The 23,416-nt window shown below is 39.5% G+C and overlaps 1 protein-coding gene across 1 annotated transcript in view; it reads right to left on the bottom strand.

Moving 5' to 3' along the window:
* LOC109919897 overlaps positions 1-23,416 on the bottom strand; it is a 253,629-nt gene that overhangs the window by 41,405 nt on the left and 188,808 nt on the right. Inside the window, exon 6 of the mRNA XM_048598683.1 lies at positions 17,478-17,540. Coding sequence (XP_048454640.1) covers positions 17,478-17,540 — 63 coding nt within the window. The remainder of the gene's footprint in view (positions 1-17,477; positions 17,541-23,416) is intronic.

The following is a 23,416-nucleotide window of genomic DNA, read 5'->3' as shown; positions in this document are numbered from 1 at the left end:
GATCATTGATGACCAGTACAGTGACATTACCACGACACTACCTATTCTTAGTATTTGCTGTAAGAACAATTTGTATTGTAAAGGCTAGTTACTAATGATTAATAAGGTTGTCATTTAGTCAAAAGTTGCTCATGCACTAAAGAACATAGAATATCAAACTTCCATGTAACTGTAATTCATTCGTGACAAAATTTAATAGTTTTATTGAAAAATCTAGGTGAAAATCCAAGGCCTAGCTAATGAACAAAAACAAGTTGCTGGAAAAGCCCAGCAGGTCTGGCAGCACCTGTGAAGGTAAAAACAGAGTTCACATTGCCTAGCCAATGAATCAGGTCCCTGGCACCATGGGTATCTCTGGTGCACAAGGCAGGAGGAATAAGTGTTGCGAGACAACAGTGATAGGGGATTCATTAGTAAGGGGAACTGACAGGCATTTCTGCAGCCACAAAAGATTCTACAGGAAGGTATGTTGCCTTACTGGTGCCAGTGTCAAGGATATCACTGATGGGCTGCAAGGAATTCTGAAATGGCAGGGTGAACAGCAGGAGGCCATTGTACATATTAGTACCAAGAATGTAAGCAAAAGTATGTATGAGGTCCTACAGGCTGAATGTAAGGAGTTAAATTGGAAGGAGCTAAGTTAGAAAGTAAGACCTCAAAGTAATCTCACGATTACTACCAGTGACACGTGCTAGCGGGCTAAGATATACCAGATGAATATGTGGCTGAAGAAATGGTGTGGGGTAGGAATTCACATTTCTGAGACATTGGGACAAATTCTGGGGCAGATGAGAACAGTACAAACAAATGGGTTGCATCTGGGCAGACTGAGACCAATGTTTTTAAGAGTACTGTTTGCTAGTGCTGTCGGAGTGGGTTCAATCTAGAATGGCAGGGGGATGGGAACCTGAACAAAGAGATAAAGAAGGGTGGAACAAGAATAGAAATGAGTGAAAGACAGAAAGAAAGTGAGAAGCAAAAATGGGAGGCATAATAAAGGCAAAAATCAGTTGAGATTATAGTGCAAAATAAATCTAAGATGATAAAACAGGTTAAAAAGACAAGTCTAAAGTTTTTGGATCTTAATGCACTTAGCATTTGCAATCAGGCAGATGAATTCGCAGTTCAAATTGATATACACAGTTCCAGTATTATTGCAATTACTGAGACATTGGTCCAGGGCGACTGAGTATGGGAAGTGAACATCAGGGTAGTCAATATTTAAGGAATGGTCAACAAATAGGGAAAGGAGGTGGAGTAGCATTGTTAGTAAAGGAGTAAATTAATGCAATGGTGAGGAATGAGAATGGCTCAGAAAATCATGATTTGGAATCTGTTTGGGTGGAGCTAAGATACATCAAAGGGGCAGAAAACATCGGTGGGGGTGGTCTATAGGCCTCCAAACAATAGCAAAGATTTAAGAGAAGGCATTAAATAGGAAATTAAGAAGTATGCAATCCGGGTACAACTGCAATCATGGGTGAGTTTAACCTATATAGAGATTGGCAAACCAAACTAGCAATAATACAGTGGTGGATGATTTCCTGGAGTGTAAATGTAATATGGACCAATGTTTTGAGGAAATAACTAAAGAGCATGCTGCCCTCGACTGGGTATTTTGCAATGAGAAAAGATTCATTAACAATCCTGTTATGTGGATCTTTTTGGCAACCATAAAATGATAGAATTGTTCATCAAGATGGAGAGTAAAGAAGTTGAATCCAAAACTTGCAATATGAGTATAAATAAATGAAGGTATGAGGCACGAGTTGGCAATGACGAATTGGCGAACCTAACTAGAAGGGTTGGAAAGTCAAGGCAAGGGCTAATATTTAAGAAATGCATACATGAACTACAACATTTATGCATATCTGGCACAAAGACATGGAAACGTTGGCGCAAACATTCCAAAATTACTTAGGGATGATAGTAGAGCTGGATAAATATTTGAAAGCAATAAATTTAGAGGGCTATGGAGATCGTGCTGGAGAATGGGACTTGGCAGTTCTTTCAGGAGCTGGAACAGACATAATAGGTTGAATGGCCTCTTTCTGTTGTGTAAAATTCTATGATTGTACAGTATATAAAATTGCTAGAAAGAGCTGCAAGCCTGAGGACCAGGAACAGTCTAGAATTCAGCAAAAGAGGACAAAAAGATTGATAAGAAGGGAAAATAGAGTATAAGATCACATTTGGAGGGGACATAAAAACTGACTGTAAAAGCTTCTATAAATATGTGAATAGAAAAGGATTAGCAAAGACAAATGTAAGCTCTTTACAATCAGAAGTCAGTGAAATTAAAATGGTGAGCAAAGAAATGGCAGAAGAATTGAACACAAATATTGTTTCCTAAATGAGCATCGAAATAATTTCTCAGAAAAGCCCGGGAACCAAGGATTTAGTGAAAGGAAAGAATTGAAAAAAATCAGTACTTGTGAAATAAAAGGCGCTATAGGTTTTAATGAGGTTGAAAGCCGACAAATTCACAGAGCCTGATAATCTACATCCCAGCACTAACAGAAGTCACTTTGTAAATATTGGATGCGTTGGTGATCACTTTCCAAAACTTTATAGGCTTTAGAGCAATTCTTACAGAATAAAGGGTAGTAATTGTAAAGAGGAGCGAGAGAGAAAAAAACAATGAATCACAGACCAGCCAGCTTAACATCAGTATTGTGGGAAATGGAGTCCATTGTAAAATACATGATAACAGAATACTTGAAAAAATCAATGGGATTAGACAAAGTCAGCATGGGTCTACGAAAGGGAAGTTATGTTTAATTAATCAACTGGAGAATAACTTGTAGAATATATAAGGGAGAACCAATGGATGCAGTGTACTTGGATTTTCAGAAGGTTGTTGATGAGGTCCCATAAAAGAGGAAAGTGCATAAAGGGTTTTGGGTGTCCTGTACACCAGCCAATGAAAACAAACAGGCACGTGCAGTAAGCAATTAGGAAGGGAAAAGTATATTGGCTGTCATTGCAGGAGGATTTGAATTCAGAAGTAGTGATATCTTACTGCAGTTATACAGGGCCTTGGTGAGATCACACCAGGTATATTGTGTATAGTTTTGGTCTCCCTATCTAAGAGAGGATATACTTGTCATAGAGGAAGTGAGGTGAAGGTTCAGTCAGCTGATACCACATTTGGCAGGAATATTGTATGAGGAGAGATTGATTTAACTAGGCCTGTAGGCATTAGAGTTTAGAAGAATAAGAAGGGATCTGGTTGAAATTTATAAAATTCTAACAGGATTAGATAGTCCAGATTTGAGGAAAATTATTCCCCTGGTTGAGGAGTCTAGAACCAGGCCATTTAGGACTTAGATGAAGAAATATTTCTTTACCCACAGAGTGGTCAACCTGTGACATTTGCTACATAGAAGGCTGTGGAGGCCAAGTCACTGAATATATTCAAGAAAGAAACTGATAATGGTTTTTGGTCTAAGAGGCATCAGGTGTTATAGAGAGAAAGTGGAAATATGACTTTGAGATAGAGAAGCAGTCTTGATCATATTTAATGGCAGAGCAGGTCCAAAGGGCTGAATGGCTTACTCTAGTTCCTAGTTTCTAGGATGCAACTCTACTGTTTGCTGCTTACTTCTTATACCTGGGAACAGTATCACTGCACTCACTATGTAAGTAATATCAGCCCAGATATGAGATTGGTTACTTCTTAATTAATGTTGTATGGCTTCTCTTTCATGAAGATAAATGTACTATTTGCCTTTTTTAGTCCTCAAGACCTGAAAGGTTAGGCCAAACAGAGAGGCTTCATTATGCATGAAGAATAGAAAAACAAACTGAGTCAAAGTAGATCATTGGTACATCTTGGATACATGACAGACAATTACCTCCTCTAAAGGACAATGTCTATGTCAATGCAATAGTCTAATAGTGCTGTCGGTCTTGATAATGCATTTAAAAAACAGTTGTGAGGTCAAAACCACAATATTCCAACTCAAAAAAGAGTGCTATTATGTGTTATTGTATGCATGATACAAATCTGTAGTGACACCTAGCAATTAAAAGAATAATTGCAATGCAAGTGGTATGAATCTTGAGAATTATGGTTCAAAAGTATTCATAGCAATTAAACGCAGAGAGATTGAACAAAACATACTTCCCTACAAAGGTTGCATTCTTTGGCTTCAGACTCTGTTGCCTATTAATAATACCATGACAATAAAACAACTAAATGTTCTGCTTGAGACTAAAAAGAGTCGAAAAATATTTTGATGGACGGAGATTGATTTGATTCAATGTTAATTAGGCTGCTTAAAATGCAAACCTTTACAGACCACAATTTAAAATAGGACACCTAGTTAATTATTAATTAAACATACATCATATTTTGCGTGTCTCATTTATCATTGTGTTAAACATAGGAAGATAATGTCACTACCCAACATAGGCATGTGAAACAATGCAACTTCAGGGACACAATGATAATGGGTCTATATGAACAAGAATAGTTCCCAGTTACAGTGTTCACTTCACCATCTCTATAGAACACTTACTAGAAGTCAGCGATCCTCATTTAGGACAATACTGCATACTAAACAAAGTACTGTGGGCTCTGAAAATCGGATATAATAACAGAGAATGCTCTGCAGAGCAGACACCAACTATGGGGAGAAAAACAAAGTTGATGTTTAGACTTTCATCAGAATCAGAACAAGGTGGAAGTATTTGGAATAACAGAGGAATGAACTAGGGTGACACTAAGGAAATAGACTCTTCAGAATGCTGAATGAGGAAGGGAGAGTGGCGGTGGCATCAGGCTGCAGGTGGTGGAAATGGTAAATGATGATCCATTCAATATGAAGGCTTGTGGGGTGCAAGGTGAAGAAGGCAGGGTGAAACTCGTCATCAACCATGGAGGAAGGGAATCCTCACTTGAAGTTAAAAGGAAGACAAAACAAAAGTATTGCAGTGGAAAGTGATATCATTAGAACAGATGTAATGGGGATACTGGGACAAGTTTTTACAGGATGGCAGGATGGCAGGAAATATATTCAAAGTACATCTGGCAGTATATCCTGGGGTATACTAACATTACTTGCAAATGTTTACAAGCTAACAAAAGTTATTAGCTATTCAGTGAAAGAGATATAAACTTTCTGGAAAGCAGGACACCACCTGTTAATGGCTGCAACATGAAACTATCTGAAAGCAATTTAACTGTTCTGTGGTGCGTTTGTAGGTTGGGTATAACTGATTTAGAACATACCATTCTTCATCAAAAACAAATAAATAAACTATTGCCTGGAAATTAGGAACAGGAAATGCCATTCAGCCCCTCAAACATGTTCCACCATTTAATGAAGTCATGGTTGATCTGTAGCCTAACTCCATATACGTACCTTTGGCCCATATCCCTTAAAACATTTGCTTAACAAAAATTTATTTATTTCAGATTTAAAATTAGCAACTGATCTAGCATCCACAGTTGTTTGTTGAAAAGACTTCCAAATATCTACCACCCTTTGTGCGTAGAAGTGCTTCTTAATATCTCTCCTGAACTGTCTGATTATGTCCCTAGTTTTAAAATCCCCAACCAGTGGAAATAGCTTATCTTTTCCTGTTGATATCGTGAAGATATGGTAATTCCCAAAAAATTTTATCAGTTTCGAAATATTGAAAAACAAGAGAATGAGGCACCTAAGGAATGTGTCCAAAATACAATGAGCTTTAAACTACAATTCTTAAATTTTGAGCACACCAGATGAGTTTCAGGGCTTTCCAATTTCCAGAGCTGCAGGGACATAAGAAAGCATATGGTGAAATGATAGGTCAGCAATATTTCCAGTATCTGGGACCATCATTTTTAACAGAAACTGGGATACTTTTATAAGATATTGTTGGATCTAATGTCTGATTCAGAACTTCTCCGGTAAGTTGGACTTTCCTAAACAGTCAAAGCATTAGGCTTTTCTTGGTGTGGATGCAGCCTCATGAATGAATGTCACCGACATTGCGTCAGTAAAATCAGAATTGGACTTGACGTTGATTCAGTAGAATCAGAATTGCTCTGTCAGCTCCACAGCTTTTGTTAATTAACCTACAATCCCTGTTTTCATCATGCTTGTTGCTGCAAAGTCTTACTGATAACATTAACACTAGGGAGCTCAAATATGAGTTCCCTGATTGGGCTATTAATTTGGTCCAGTCAGGATACCGTAGCTGACATTTAAAAAGGGGAGAGTCAGGGATGCCGAGACTCTGGACTCTGTATGAGGCAGTACTATAGTCGAGGACAGCTCATGTGTAAATAAAAGGTTACTTGGTGATGGGATACTGGCCTCTGTGGACTTATTTCAGTGGCGACGAGAGTAAAACCTGATCCTGAAGAAACTTGCTCACAACAGTTGTCTTTAAGCTGGGGTAAGCATTTTCTTCCACCATGCCTTTGTTTGGGAAGCTTGACTTGTTTGATCCTGCCATCAAGGACTGGGTTAGGTATGTTGAAAGAATGTCTTACTTTCTCCACGCAAAGTGACAGACAAGAAACAATGAGTAATTCTCTTGACCACCTGTGGAGATGTAGCTTTTTCAGCCATTAGGAGCCTAACTTTCCTTGAGGCACATATACTAAAACCTTTCAAGAACTGACAGACATAGTTAAGGAATATTACAACCCAAGCCTCCTCTAATTCTGAGATGCTATCACTTTTACTCACAATTCGAGAACTAAGGGAATTCGTATCAGGTTCTTTAACTCCATTAAGATGACTGGCAGAAGCCTGTGAATTTGGTTTAACCCTTAATGAGATGCTTAGAGACCATCTGGGATGTGAGATTAATGATGTAACTGTGCAAAAATGCCTGCCAGCTGTAGTCCAAATGGACTTCAAACAGGCGCTACAATGGCTTTATCTTTGGAACATGTGGCAGGTGGATCATACAAGTTGAAAGATATTCCGATGGAAGTGGACACCCTTGCCAGTCTGACCGAGCTTGAGGAACATCACACAGGTGCAGACAATTGGATAGCCTCACTCAGGGCACATTCTGATCAAAGTGACTCTAGGTCAGCCCACAGCAAAACCCCAAAACAAAGCCAAGCCTCAGCCAAATGGTCACAGTTTTCTTCAGGATCCTGGCTGGTAAGTCATTTTAGTTGTTGCCGGTATGCAGACTTGAGACAGCAAAAGAATCCTACTAGACCTAAATTGAATAAGGTATCTCATAGGGCAGTACCGAGGAGAGTATCCAGGAGACTTCATATACCAGGTTTGGAACTGTTAAACTGCTTAACAACATCAAAATCAGAACAAATAAAGATAAACGTCTGGTTAAATGGTCATCCTGTTCTAATGGAGGTCAATACTGGCTCGGCCATTTCAGTGATCACCACACCAGTATTTAATAAATTTGCTCTGACTCAAGCCTTTAAGTTGGTGCAAGACCTCAGCTAGGCTGAGAACCTATACCAGTGAACCTTTACAGATTAAGGGTACAACTTCAGTTCTGGTCTCTTATGAAAGGCTGCTGGTTCAGTTACCAGTGATGGTAGTAAAAGGCTTGGGCCCAAGCTTGATGGGGTGAAATTAGTTGCGAGAGGTTTACCTAGATTGGTTCAACATTTTTCAATTAGAAAATGGCTGCTTGAATGAAGTCCTAATTAAATGCCCAAAGATCTTCCAGGAAGGTCTAAGGACTACTAGAGGAGCCAAGGTCACTTTGCATGTTGACCAGGAAGTAATTCTACAATTTTGCAAGTCCCACCCAGTACCATTAACCTTATAGGCAAAAGTAGAAGCAGAAATCAAAAGGCTGGAAAATGAAGGAATTATCAAATCAGTCCAAGCTGCAGAAAGGCAACACTGGGTGCATCGATTTTGAAGTTCAATGGGTCAATTTGCCTTTGTGGGGATCTTAAACAAATGGTAAACCATTTCTTGCACAGGATAAATACCCATCCTTCAGATAGAGGATTTATACACAAAGCTGGCAGGAGGTCTGTCTTTCACGAAGCTGGACGCTTACTTGCAATTGTGTTTAGACCAGGATTCCCAAAGTATCCTACAATTAATACGCATAAAGGCTTGCACCAATATACAAAGCTGTCATTTAGGGTATCATCAGCCTGTTCAATTTTTCAGTGAATGATGGAGAGCATTTTTCAAGCTCTACCTCAGGTCACCATTTTACTTAAATGCGTCCTGATAACAGGGGAAACTAATTAGGAACACTGAGAGAAGATGGATATAGTCCTAAGGTGCTTTTCCAAGGCAGGCACACGCCTAAGAAGGGAAAGAATGTGTGTTCTAGGACATCAACTGACCTACTTGACTACAGCGGGTTACATCCATTGGAAAACAAAGTGATGGTGATCAAGGGTGCTCCAGGTCCCACATTGGTCCTGGAGCTTAGCTTTCACTGAAGTAAAGAAGTAAAGGCCTTGGTGTGTGTGGACCTTGTCATCACATGGGCTGCTACCACACACTACCCATTGTCAGCTACTAATAGTCCTCTTTAGTAGCTATTCATTCCCCCAGCCTGAACCTTAACCACTCCTTTATCTGTCTAATAGCTTTTCTCTCTTTAGGCTCTATCTGCAACTATCATTTACTCCCCCCTCCCAATACCTCCATTTTCTCCATAAAACCTAGCTACCATCAGCTCTGAAGAAAGGTCACTGGACCCAGAACATTAACTCTGATCTCTCACCACAGTTGCTGCCAGACCTGCAGAAATTTTCCAGCAACTTCTGTTTTTTATAGAGTCCCTACAGTGTGGAAACAGGCCCTTCGGCCCAACAAGTCCACATCCCACCAAGACCCATTCCTCCTATAACCCATCTAATCTACACATCCCTGAACAATACAGGCAATTTAGCATGGCCAATCCACCTACCCTGCACATCTGTGGACTGTGGGAGGAAACCAGAGCACCCGGAGGAAACCCACACAGACACGGGGAGAATGTGCAAACTCCACACAAACAGTCACCCGAGGGTGGAATCAAACCTGGGCCCCCGGAGCTGTGAGGCAGCAACGCTAACCACTGAGCCACCATGCCGCCATTTTTGTTTACGCTTTCTGGACATGCTCCCAGTCACAACTGCTGATATCAGACTTTGGATAGGTTAAGATCCAGTCTTTTCCAAACCGAAACAGTTGGTATTAATGGGGAAACTAAAGGCTCATCACAACTAAATTTAAAACATTTTTGGACCTGGAGTGAACAACTCACGGTAGATGGCATATTGCTATGGGGAGTGAGAGTGATCGTCCTGAGCAAAGTTCACCGTCAAATACTGGCTGAACTCCACCAGGGCCATCCAGGGGTGTCCAAAATGAAATTGGCAAGATGTTATGTCTGATGGTCAGGCTTGGATATAGACGTAGTTGTTATGATGGGGCAGTGCCCAGAGTGTCAACAAGGACAAAAATTACCGCCAGCAGCTTCCCCACGTTCATAGGAATGGCTGGGTAAACGGTTTACAGTCTCGCTAGATATCAAACTGTCAGGTTTCTTGTTTATTTATAGGATCACCCAGACACAGCTACAGGGATAGCACTGGCAGAGTTATTAATGGGTAGAAGATTCTACGCCAGGTTAAGTCTGATCTTCCCAGACCAGGGGGAGGGTGAAATAGCATTAGGAAATTTAATACGAGACCCAAGACTCCACAGGCAAGCAAGAGAGTTTGATATAGGGGACAAAGTTTGGTGGAAGAATCATTGAAATGGCCCTGCATAGGTAAGAGACATGGTTGACGAGAGATTAGGACCAATGATAAATAATGTTCATGTGGTGGTGATGGCCTAAATAAGCATATGGACCATATGAAAGATGTGAACTTGAAAACAACGTGAGAGCAAAACATGTCCTGCCCCTTGGAATGGTCAGAAATGCTGCCACTACCCAGGGCTTCACCATATCCATCAAGCATTGACGAGTCCTCAGAATCAACAAGTCCACATCCCACCCAGACCCATCCCCCTAATCTACACATCCCTGAATACTACAGGCAATTTAGGATGGCCAATCAACCTAGCCCATACATATTTGGACTGTGGGAGGAAACCAGAGCACCCAGAGGAAACCCATGCAGACACAGGGAGAACATGCAAACTCCACACAGACAGTTGCCCAAGGGTGGAATTGAACCCAGGTCCCTGGTGCTGTGAGGCAGCAGTACTAACCACTGAGCCACCATGCCACATAGCTGGATGTGATAGAAGTAGCTGCCTTGACATCCTTGCCTCCAGAAGAAGAGAGTGAAAGTCACTGACATGCTCTTGTTGCAAGAAGCAAGCTTCCATACGTGACACACTCCATGAGTTGGAGGAACCTGATCTGGTGCTAAAATGCCCGAGGAGGTTCTCAAAGAAAAAGGACCAGCCTATGTCCTTTGACTCAGAGCGAGAGGGATATAATGATTTTAACAACGTCAGCAAAGTGGATCTCATAGAATATGAGTTCTCTGATTGAAGCGGTTAATCAGGGAGCCCTGACTGACATATAAAATGAGGAGTGTCAGAGATACTGATATTCTGGTGCCTGACTCTGTATGAGAGAGTACTGTTGCCAAGCACTGGTGACTTGGTGATGGGATTTTGGCCTTTCTGCAGTTATTTCACCTGTGAAAAGCCCCATCGTTTGAATGACCATAATGACAATGGTTTTAGTCAGTAAATTTAGGACAGGCCTGTAACCCTGTGCAGGCAAACTCACCTTCGGAGCTTCAGTACAAACCCCTTATGCACTTGTGGAAAGGCCAAACAACGCTACACTTTTTGAGGAGTGTCCCCTCTGCAAGCAAATGTCTAATCACGTGAACTCAGCAATGAGATGATCGCCTGGTTCAAGGAATTTACATTTGTGAAATGAATGAAAAGTAACTATAGGAATGGAAAGGAGATAGGAGGAAGCTGACTCTTGCTGGGGAATCTAGGGGACTAAAAGTAAAGTGTCGTTTCCAAATGACAGCAGGATCACAGCACCAGGGACCTGGGCTTGATTCCAGCCTCGGGTGACTGTCTGTATGGAGTTTGCACATTCTCCCCGTGTCTGCGTGGGTTTCCTCGGAGTGCTCTGGTTTCCTCCCACAGTCAAAGATGTGCAGGTTAGGTGGACTGGTCCATGCTAAATTGCCCCCTAGTGTCCAGAGATGTGTAGGCTAGGTAGGTTAGCCATGGGAAGTGCAGGGTTACAGGCATAAGGCAGGGGTGTGGGTCTGGGTGTGATGCTCTTCGGAGGTGCGGTGCGCACTCGATGGGCCGCACAGCCTGCTTTCACACTGTAGGAATTCTATGAAGCATGCAGCAGGAGTGTAGCCCCTTGACATTGGATACAGTGCTCCTAGAAGCTCAATTATTTCATAAAGCCACAAACAATGAATGTTTTCATTCCAGCTGCAGGTACTAACACCTACACTCTTAGTTCCCTAGTAGTCTTCTGGACAGCACACCGGGAGCAGCAAAACTCAATTCTTTCTCTCTCGACATCACTGTCTCACACCTTCAAACAAATAGTTAACACTCACAACCACCTGTATCTTAATATCATTCACAGTCGTCCTCAATAATTGGTGTCATTCCTTTCTCTCCATGAAATAATTTATCATGCTTAAAATCCTGCTTTCTCTCCACCCTGGAGACAAGTACATATGATTCCAGGGAGACACAATCGGGTGTGCCCTGTCAATGTAGTCACCTTGATGGCCGGTGACAATTTATGTCAAATTGCTCCATTACGAAGGTGGTCTTCTTCCAGGAAATTCGGAATGATTGATCTGCTGAGTCCATGTTGGCTATCTTTGCAAGACTAACACAGCTTGTCTTCCTTTCTTTCCCATAGCCCTGTAAATTTTCTCTCTTCGGGCGCACATCTAATTCCATTTTGAAAACCATGATCAAAGCTGCCTCCACCACATTCTTAGGCAGTGCATGCTAGACCCTAACCATTCATTGCATTAGAAAGTGCTCCCACAATCACCTTTGATTCCTCTGCAAAACACCTTAAATTGGTGTCTACTGGTTCTCAACCCGTTCCAGTGGGAACAGCTTATAGAACTGTCATGATATTGAACACTTCTCTAAAATTTCCTCCCAACCTTCTCTTCTCTAAGGAGAACAACCCTAGCTTCTCTAACCTATCAATCTAGGTGAATCCTTCAACCATGAAATAAATCTCATAAATCCTTTCTACATCCTTCCCTAAAACTTTCATATTCTTCCTAAATGCAGTGTCCAGAATTAAATACAATTCTCCACTCTAGCCTGAGCCATTTTTTCATAGCAGTTCATCATAGCTTCTTTGATTTCATGCTCCAGTCCTCTATCTTTGAAGCTGAAGAATTTGTCTGCATTTTTAACCTCTTTTTTTCACCTGCCCTACTATCTTCAAGAATTTGTGCACGGCTATCCCAAGTCTCTCTGGACCTACACCTCTTTTAAAATGGTGCCCATTACTTTTTATTGCTTTTCCTCATTGTTTCTATTTGTAAATATTTAAATGACTGACACAACAGCTTTCCTGGGGGAGTGGGGGAGGGGTTATCTTTGCCTTGCAATGTGCACACCAATGTAATCCAGAGTGAAAATGATTATGTTGCAATTCCATTCCACTTTTTAATGAAATAACTCCACGAAGGCTGGTATCCCATCACCAAATCATCCTTTTATTTGCATGTGCATAGTACATGACCCTAACCCAGTTAGCACAAAGTCAGCTCTGAGGGTGACCAGAACCCTTGACACTCCTGTTTATATCTGACAGTCAGGGCCCCCTGATTGGATCAAGTTAACAGCCCCAATCAGTGAACTCATATTCTATGAGATCCACCTGGCTGACATCGATCCCATCACTACAGTTAATTTTAGGAATTTAACCTTCTCCAAGCCACCCACAAATGCACTCCACCCCTTGGCAGTTAAATATCTGCCTGTTACTTTGTATATTGACTCTGACAACCAGTTAATACCATATTTCCCACTCTAAGCATTATGATAACAAAACACCTCTAATTTTGCCAAAAATTTGAATCTGATGAACTTGTTAGAATGCCATATTAACTCTGGTTCATTAAAGTCAATGCAATATCTTTTCATTTTATTTGATCTTTTGATTTATAGCAGCTGAAACTGTACTTTAATGGAGTCACCACCACCTAGTTATTTTTAGGGATAAGTAGTGTTGTTTCTCAGGTTAATTTATAACTGTACATTAAATTAATTGAGCAGTCATAACAATGGCAGGAGTTCAATATGGGCAATGGTGAGGTCATTCATTTTGGAGCCAAGAGGATAAATCAGAGTACTTTCTCAATGGTGAAAAACTAGGAATTGTAAAGGAACAAAGATTTTTTAGAGTTCAAGTACTCAGATCATTTAAAGCCAATGGATAGGTATAAAAAATAATTCAAAAGGCAGGTGGACTGCTAGCCTCTATCTAACGCAGGGAGGGAGAGAATTTATGTTTCAGCTGAATATAATCTTTGTTGGACCCCAACTAAAACATTTTATTCAGTTTTAGCACCACAACTCAAGAAGAATATATTGGCCTTGGAAGGGTTGCCAGTTCACTTTAGCCAGCTCTACTCTCAAGCTTACAAATTACCTTTATTTAAGTTTTATATAATAGTCTTGTGCCTGCTCCAATCTCTGTCAAACTTCTAACTAGAGTCACCTTCACCATGAGATAATTTTTGCTATTCAGTTCTGAGGAAGAGTCACCGGACCTAAAACATCAATCCTGATATTTTCTTCACAGATACTGCCAGATCTACTGAGCTTTTCCAGCAATATCTGTTTTTGTTCCTGGTGGAATCTGCTGTCTGATCGGCAGAACATGCTGTTCTAAGAAACTATCTCAAAAACATTCTATGAACTCCTCATCTAGGCTATCTGAATTTTCCAGTCTATGCGTAGTTTAATGTCTCCCACAATTAGCATCATGCCTTTCTGGCAAGTTTCCATTACTTCTTCCTTTATGCTCTGCCCTATTATGTGTTTACTGTCAGAGGGACTTATACACCAATCCCACAAATGAGTTTGTACCTTTATCATTTCTTATCTCTGTACAACCATTATATATAGGAACAGAGTAGGCCATCCCACCCATCGCGAATGCTCCACCATTCAATGAGACCACAGCTGATCTGATAATCCTCAATTCCACTTTCCTATTGCATGCCTTCCTTCATTGGAAGGGGCATTGAGTGTAAGGATAGGCGGTTTTATAGAACTTTAGTTAGGCCATACTTGGAATATTGCATACAGTTCTGGTCACTATACTACCAGAAGGACGTGGATGCTTTGGAAATAGTATGGAAAAGGTTTACCAAGATGTTGCCTGCTCTGGGGGATTTTAGCTATGAAGAAAGGTTGGATGGACTGGGTTTATTTTCACTGGAATGCAGGAGGTTGAGGGACGACCTGATAGAAGTTTATAAGATTGTGAATGGCATGGATAGAGTGAAAAGTAGGAGGCTTTTTCCCAGGGTGGAGTGTGGGATACAAGCTCAAGATGCGAGGGGGAAGTTTAAAAGAAATGTGTGAGGCAAGGTTTTCACACAAAGGGTGGCGAATGCCAGAGGAGGTGGTTGAAGCAGACACAATAGCAGCATTCAAGAATCACCTGGCTGAATACATGAATGCAAAGGGAAGCGAGGGATACAGATCCTGTCAGTGAAGACAGTTTTACTACGGAAGGGCAAAATGTGTCAGTGCAGGCTTGGAGGATCAAAGGGCCTGTTCCTGTGCTGTAGTGTTCTTTGTTCTTTGTCCTGCCTTTTCCCCATAATCCTTGATTTCCTTCTCTGATTAAAAATCTATTGATCTTAGCCTTGAATATATTTTAACAATCCAGCCTCAACAGTTCTCTGTGGTAAAAAGTTCCACAGATTCGCTACCCTCTGAGAGAAGGAATTCCTCCTCTTTGTCCTAAGTGGATAAACCCTTACGCTGAGATTATAACCTCTGGTGCTGGACTCTCCCAGAAGGGGAAACAACCTTTCTGCATCTACCCCACTAAGAATCTTGCACATTTCAATAAGGTCACCTTTCATTCTTCTATATTCCAATGATTACAGCCCCAATCTTCTCAAGCTCATCTCTTTCAAAAAAATTCCTCCTTTCCCAGGATCAATCTTGAGAAATTTCTCTGGCCTGCATCCAATGCTATTATATCTTCCCTTAGATTAGGGGACAAAAACTGTTCAAAATATTATCAGTGTGGACTAATTAGTGCAGTGTATAGCTTTAGCAATTTTAATACTCTGTTCCCTTTGAAATAAAGTCCATTTTTTCATTTGTCTTCTCTTTTAATTGCTAAGCTTGTATGCTAGCTTTTTGGGATTTATGCATGAAAAACCCAAATTCCTCTAAGTTCCAGTTTTTTGCTTTCTTCCTCTATTTAAATACTATTCACCTCTTTTCTTCTTCCTACTAAAGTGCATAACCTCACAATTTCCCACATTCTATTCCACGTGTCAAGTTTTTCCCACCCACTTAACATGTCTCTAACCCTCTACAGATTCTACATCCAAGAACCTGGCTATAGTACATTCACTTTCCTCATCTAAGTAATTAATATATATTTTCAATAATTGTTGCCCCAGCACTGAACCCTGTGGCATACTACTAGTTGCAAATTGCCATATTGAAAATGCCTCCATTATCCCAACTCTCTAGTAGATAGCCAATCCTATATTTATGCAAATATACTGCCATTAGTACCATGCACTCTTATCTTATTAAGTTGCCTAATGTATGGTTCCTGATCAAATGCCTTCTGGAAATCCAAATATATTACATCCATTGGTCCCACTTTATCTACCCTGCTTGTTATATCTTAAAATAATTCTAATAAATTTGTCACACATGATTTCCTCTTCATGAAATCGTACAGATTCTGCTTAATCAAATTATGTATTTCTAATTGTTCTGTTATTACATCCTTTATAATCGAATCTAACATTTGCCCAATAACTGATGTTAAGATGACTGTCCTATATAGGCTAACATGTTTTTTGTCTCCTTCCCTTTTTGAATAAGTGTGTTACATTTGCAATTTTCCAGTCACCTGGGACTTTTCCAGAATTTAAGGATTTTTGGAAGATTACTACCATCACCTCTCGCTACCCAAATAGTTTCCACAAGCTTGTTTCTTGTAACTTAGGCCATCCTTTCTAATGTGCTAATTACATCTGTCACTAAAAGCAAGACATCTCCACCTTTCTCCTAGCATCCTGTCCTTCCTAAATGCCATATACCCTTCAAGATTCACATCAATCCATATCAATTCACAGCCATGTGTCTGTAATGGCTAAGCAGATTCTACTTACGTATTTCCATTTGTGCTTTCTGATCATCTGTTTTGTTTTGAATGTTACATACTTTATTTATTTATGGTATCATTTTATTCTTTTTATAAATTCAAATCTAATCTGTTGGTTTATCCTTATATTTGTACTCTCTCCTTTCCTGTTTATTGTTTTGTGAGGTTGCGTAGTGGTAATGTTGCTACACTAATAATCCAGAACTTCCAAACTAATGTTCTCAGACAAAGCTTCAAATCCCATATCACAGCAAATAGTGAAAATTGAATTCAATTAAAAATCTGATGTCAAAAGCGAGTCAAGTGGTGACCACGTAACAATTGTTAATTATTGGATAAACCCTTCAGTTCATCAGTGTCCTTTAGGGAAGGAATTATGCTGTTTTCACCTGGTTTGGCCTACATTTGATTCTAGACACTTAGAAAAGCAGCTGCTTAACTCTTAACTGCCCTCTAGATAAATAGGGAAGGGCAATAACTACTAGCCTAGCCAATGATGCCCACATCCCATGAACAATCTTTTAAAAACTTTAATTTTTTTTGTTAGAAACTAAAACAGAAATTGCTGGAGAAGTTCAGTGGCCTGGCAGCATCTGTGCAGATAAACTTTCTCTTTTTGCTTGTTTCAGATCTCCAGCATCTGTGGTTCCTTGTTTTATTTTTGAGTTTTGTTAGGTAAGGATTTTAAAGATATGGAGCTTAAGTGGCCAAATGAAATTCATGCACATTAGTCATGTTCAAAACCAATGGTGAAACAGACTTGACTGAAGGAGCTACTGTTACATAATGGAATGTGATTTACAACTAATACACAATTATCTACCCAATAACAATATTCAATACTAACAGTAACAACATGCAATCATTGATGTGGCACAAATGTACAGGTTTGACTCACAACTTCACATAGGAGTGAAATTTTACATATTGTAGCAACATCCACTGGTGTGAAGGAGGAGCTTATAACTACATGCAGAAATTACATACAACTACATATAGTGTAATTTATACAACACATATGGGAAAGAAGAAATACAGTTTACAATGTTCTGATGAAGAGTGTAGCCATCAAAACTGGTCTTTCCCCTTAATTGATGTGGACCAGCCAACTGTATATGTTCTACTTTTATTACAAAAATATTATTACCGTATGCAGTACCACAGCAGAAAGTGCTTACCTGTTCATGACATTGCTCAAGAGATGTTTTCAACCATTGATGCTCTTTCCTGTGTAATTCTTCCTGGGGAATGGACACAAAAGCACCTAATTAGGCATAAGCAGCAGATTATCAAATATATCAGGAAGAAGCTATGAAAACAGAACATTTGATTCTTTCTCTTCCTGGCCATTTGCTGCCATAATTCCAAGTTTATTAGCCTCGATGGTAAATTTCAGCTCTGTCATTAAACTGATTAATAAGCTAATCATCGATTGTAAATAGCAATAGTGGATTAGAGGATAAATATTAGAGCACATACAGATCATTTACTGTCAATTCTGCAATCAGTTTTTTCCACAAGGAACCTTTAAAATCCATAGCCTGCATCATTACAGATAGTTTTTTGTAAGAGGCGTTTTCCCTCTTCTGTAAAAAATAATACTGGGGTTTCTAGAGGTACTTGATTCTTATTGCTTAGGGCTATGCCACATTTGTAAAGATATTTTTTATCTCACACTGTGTAGACAATAGACTGCTTCTGCAAGTATGCAAGGAGGTGAAGTTATTGAACAGCATTGCAAAAATGCCAAAAGAAGTCATATCCAAGGAAAACAAGTCTAAGCAAAATCTCCACAGGACTGAAAATATGTAATAAGATTAACATTAACATAGAAGATTATTCTTAATTTCCTGCTGCCTTCTAGTAATGAAAGTTTTGCTTTCTGAATCACAAATGTAGAAGAACAAAATAGGCCTGTTACATGAATGCCTAACAATCTTTGACTATTTGATATGAGTCAAGCTTATTTTCTATAAATTTGGTTTTCATTCTTCCATAGAATCTCTACAGTATGGAAACAGGCCCTCTGGCCCAACAAGTTTGCACCAACCCTCAGAGCATCCCACCCAGACCCATCCCCTGAACACAATGGGCAATTCAGCATGGCCAATCTACCTAAGCTGCATATCTTTGGACTGTTGGAGGAAACCGGAGCACACCCCCGCAGACACGCGGAGAATGTGTAAACTCCACACAGACAGTCACCCAAGGCTGGAATTGAACCCAGGCCCCTGGTGCTGTGAGGCAGCAGCGCTAACCACTGAACCACCATGCCACCCTAAATTCTATTGCTTGTATCCACTCTGCTTAAAAATGTTTAATATTAATAACCCTTTGGTTAATGAAGTCTCAAGGTCAAATGTGAATTTGACTCTTAATTTTAGGTATTGATCATGATTGGTACAATATTCCAATCACTTTGTCCTGAATTACACTTTCCTCTCCTTATACATACTCAGCATGTATCCCCAAGGACTATAAGAAAATAATGGATCAGCTGCTCACGTTGTGAATTGTACATTGAAGGCTGCATAGTCAGTCAAAATTGTAGTAATAAGGCAGGAGTTAATTAATGTGTGGAGAATGAATTGGTGCCTGAGCAAATATTAACTTGAAGTAAGTGATACCATTAATAGGACAGCTAGTGATTTATTTTTGCACTAAACTAGCATTTCAAATACTCTCAGCAGTTTTTCCTACCTTGTAAAAATGCGAACTAGTTTCGCAGCATCATATGATCTTGTCGCGATCGGGTGATGCTCAATTTGTATAACATATCATGATAAAATATTTGAAATGCAAAGCCAAAACGTGAAAATATTCCTCCATCTGAGGCAGTATACCAATCTAAATTAGCTGATTTCAATGGTCTTGAGCTGTTATTGGGCCATTTTTTCAACCTACAGCTGTCTTGCATATTCTTTGCAAAAGATTAAACAAATTATATTTAACAGATATCATCGTCTGGTTATGAAGAATACTGCAAGATTCCAAGATTCCTTCAGGCACAGCTCTTTTATAGTGCTCAGTATCTGGTGAAAGATAAGTTTAAAGCAAATAGATCTATGTTGAACAAAGTCATGAATCACTGACATAATTTCTGGTACCAGAAACAAAAGCTGAGATTAGACCCTACTTAGTTACCACAGATATGTTCAAGGGTACAAATGTCTTTACAGTAGCTGTTTCATTACCTACACAAAGTAATTGCAAATCTGTAAAATCAATGTGTTGCTTAATGTAGAGTAAGTTATTGCTGATTTTTTAAAAAAATGATAAGTTTAATGACCTTAACTGAGCAGAAATTAGTCCCTTGACTAAAATAAGCTGTTATGCGTGACTATTTACAGCTTACTGAATAGAAAATGGTAATATTTGATGATCTTACTCCAGGTTATTCAAAAACCAGCATTCATAGGATGTTTATCCCCCTCCCAACTAGATCACTTACTAATGTTTGAGACGTGGACACACACAGTAGAGAACATGGATGTGAAGTACTTGAACTACACAGGAAGACAAGATCACACTACAATCATGCCCATTGTTATTTAGCTTTAAATAAAGAAGATGCAACATTGCATTGGAAGCTGAGGAACTTCCAACAAACAAATTTTGCATGGCCTCCACTCGTCTGTGTGTAGTACCCTTGTCTTCTGAGAGGAAAAATGTCATGGCAATCATGTAGACAGGAGTTACACATCACGACCACATGGAAACCTTTATGAGCTGACTCTGCAGGAATTGTCCTGGAAGTTGAACTTTCTGATGGGCAATTATCCAACATCTGTAACCTCCCAAAAAGTCCCCAACTCTGAGTGAGAGTTTGAGGCTTGGAAGTAATATTTACTCTAGATAAAGGTAGAGGTATTAAAACCAGCTCTAACTCCTGGCTAACTATTAAACTGGACAACGACACCTTTGCCTGTGGTGTTATATCTCATGGTTAGTATGTCACCATAAAGTTTCACTTCACTTGCCCTGCATCGAGACCCAGACAACAGGCTGTGATAAAGGTGCCTGGAAGTGGTAATTATATGTTCTGGGCCTTTGAGTTCAAATCGTGCTCCAGAACTGGAGCATGGAATCGAGGCTGACATTCTGGAGTGAGTCATACAATATTGGAAGGTGACAAACTTCAAATGAGACATTAAGTGAAAACCCTGTTTACCTGTTTAGGTTGGCAAAGAGATGTTATGAGAATAATACAAAAAAGAGCAGGGGAGTTCTCCTCAATATTGATTCCTTCCAGTATATCATTAGTTTAGATTATCGAATTTTTATCAAGCTTGTTTGTGTATGTTGTGAGCAAATTAACGGTTGTGTTTCTTACGTTACAACAATGACAACATTTCAAATGTATTTAATTGGTTGCATAGTATTCTGAAGTATTCCAAGGTCATGAAACAATTGGATGTTCTTTCTTTTCTTTGGTTGCTTACCAGGCTGATAAGAGGCAAAGGAATGCTACAACCCATCATCAACCATGAAGACCTCTGTGACGTAGAGTATATGTCAAAATGATGTAGAAACTGCTTGAGCACTTAGTGCCTGTGCACATACTACATAAGTTCCTGATTTGTATTTACTAAGAAGAAGTCTGCACAATGCAGTGTTCAAACTGAATGAGACGCACAATTCTGTTGCATTGAAAAGACTATCTGATTTATGAGTAATAGCCAAGGAGCTGCTACACAGACATTCATATCCCTGGTAAGAACCAAATGGATGACATTAAAAGAAATCTAAGGGCCACAAAAAGGTTCAGCTGCTCTGTCATTAGCTATGTATAAGTGGCAACTTCTTGTCTGTCTCACCACTGAGATGTATTTATTGGTGCGAAGTTGTTGTATTTACATGGTATATATGAATTAAACTTGCAACTGAAAATTTAAGTCTTATGCGTTTCAGTCCACCTATCCTTTTGATGATGTGATGAGTGTTGGTTACTGCCAATAAACCTCTCTTTGCTTTAAATTAACAATTGAAAGTATGGAGTCTTGTTCATTCAGATTATGATTGTTTGAGATTTAAAAAATGTAATTTCTTCTTTTTAACATTTTCTCTGTCTTAATCTTTCGTTATTCTCTTCATTTATCTTTCTGTAACAGCTTTGACATGGAATTCATACTCTTACAATTTCTTCTTGACCCTTACAATTTTGATTTCACAATGTTTCAATCTAATTTTTAAGTCAAGCTGTTCAGAAGGATGTTTCAGAGATTTCATCAAGAATGATGAAGGAACAGCAGTATTTTGCTCATGAGGATCTTTTCATGCCTTCCCACAGGCTTGCTGCTTGGTTTCTTTGACCTTTGGTTATTTACACAGTTTTTTATTTATTTCACTTGGATTTCATGAAACATGGTCAACCTGTACGGTCAGGCAATTGCTGTGGTTTTTTTAACTAAGTATTTTGGTCCTTTTATAAAATGATTCCAACTCATGAAAGTCCCAGATAAGGAATTATGGAATTTGAAAATCACTAGTCTATATTTTACATCATCATGACATTAAAGCCTATAGATAGTGGGATAATTCACTACTGCCGATTGTCTAAGACACCAACTAACTATGGTCTCACAGCGCCAGGAACCAGGTTCGATTTCACCCTCAGACGACTGCCTGTGTGGAGTTTGCACAATTTCTCCATGCCTGCATGGGTCTCCTCCGGGTGCTTCGGTTTCCTCCCACAGTCCAAAGATGTGCAGGTTAGGTGGTTTGGCCATGCTAAATGCCCATAGCATTCAGGAATGTGTAGATTAGTCAGGTTGTAGGGGAATGAGTCTGGGCGGGATGCTCTGAGGGTCAGTGTTGGGCCGAAGGGCCTATTTCCACACTGTAGGGATTCTACGATCTACAATCAACAAACTAATGAATCATCTAAAGAACTGTGAGGGGAAAGGGTTCAGATGAAAGCTCCATGCTATGATCATTTTACAGAGGAAGGGGTGGTGCATCTGCAAATAATTTCTGACTGTGAATCCTACAAAGGGATCATTAGGTAAGGCAGTATAGTCTGTTCTCCTGGAGTCAAATTGCAAGTCCTGTTGCTTCTTTAACTAACTCAAATTTAGTTAGTTATCTAGAAATAAATTGTGATTACTTGGAAAACATAAGTTGCATATTTGTGCACTTTTGATCACTGACTGGCTTGGAGGTTATTCATTAGAAATCTTTGCAGTTCAGGATTCGATGGGCCAAATGGCCTGCTTTCAGTCTGTAGGGGATTGTATTCTATTTGATTCTATTCTAAGAACACCAGCCCAGAATTTATCAATAATACTGTAGAATTTTGGAAATCTTGTGCTCTTTGTCATGCAGCTGTTGTTTTCCCCCTGGGAAAAGAGGTTAAGGTGTTTATCAAGGTGAACAAAGCATCAATACGAGATGCTTGATGCATTAACATTGCCAATTAATTGTTCCACATGAAGGCCTGGGAAGGGCCAGGAGCACAGCATTTGAGGGTGGTTGCAATGTTGATTGTGACAAGGAGTGATTAGAGTCATCCGTTAATCAATTTTCAGAAGATGATATAATTCCCTCACTGACCTCCCTGGCAGTGTTTAACATTTGAAGATAGTTCTCTTCTTACTGTCTTGGATTTTTGCAGACTGCTCCTGAAATTATTAATTCTTTATTAATTATTAAGGAAAGTGGTACCGAATATTTTCTTTGACTTTGCTCGTGGGGAGTTGGAAGTCATTTCTCAATTAGTAAGGGGATCAAGGGTTATGGGAAGAAAGCAGAAGAATGGGGTTGAGAAACATACCACCCATGATTGAATGGCGGAGCAGACTCAATGGGCCTAATTCTGCTCCTATTTCTTATGGTCTATAACCATTGTATGGGACATAAATTCTCACTGAGAGTCACTGATATGCAATGACTGTATAAGTCAAATTCCATTTTTATTTATTGGTGCTCCTCATAGTGTTTTGATGGGTGAATTCCATTATTGGAAAATGTAATTGTATTAGAATTTCATGTGTTTTTTAGTTAAACTAACATTTGATTTACTTTACATATATTTTAGTTTTATTTCTTACTCTTTCAAAGCTGAGAACAGACAAAATGGTAGTTAAAATGCATTCAGACTCATTCTGCCTACCTGACA

Source organism: Rhincodon typus, chromosome 7 (genome assembly GCF_021869965.1).
Source record: "Rhincodon typus isolate 14 chromosome 7, sRhiTyp1.1, whole genome shotgun sequence".
NCBI classification, from domain to species: Eukaryota; Metazoa; Chordata; class Chondrichthyes; order Orectolobiformes; family Rhincodontidae; genus Rhincodon; species Rhincodon typus.
The sequence above is the reverse complement of the archived record's forward strand: the minus strand, read 5'-3'. Positions and strand labels throughout refer to the sequence as shown.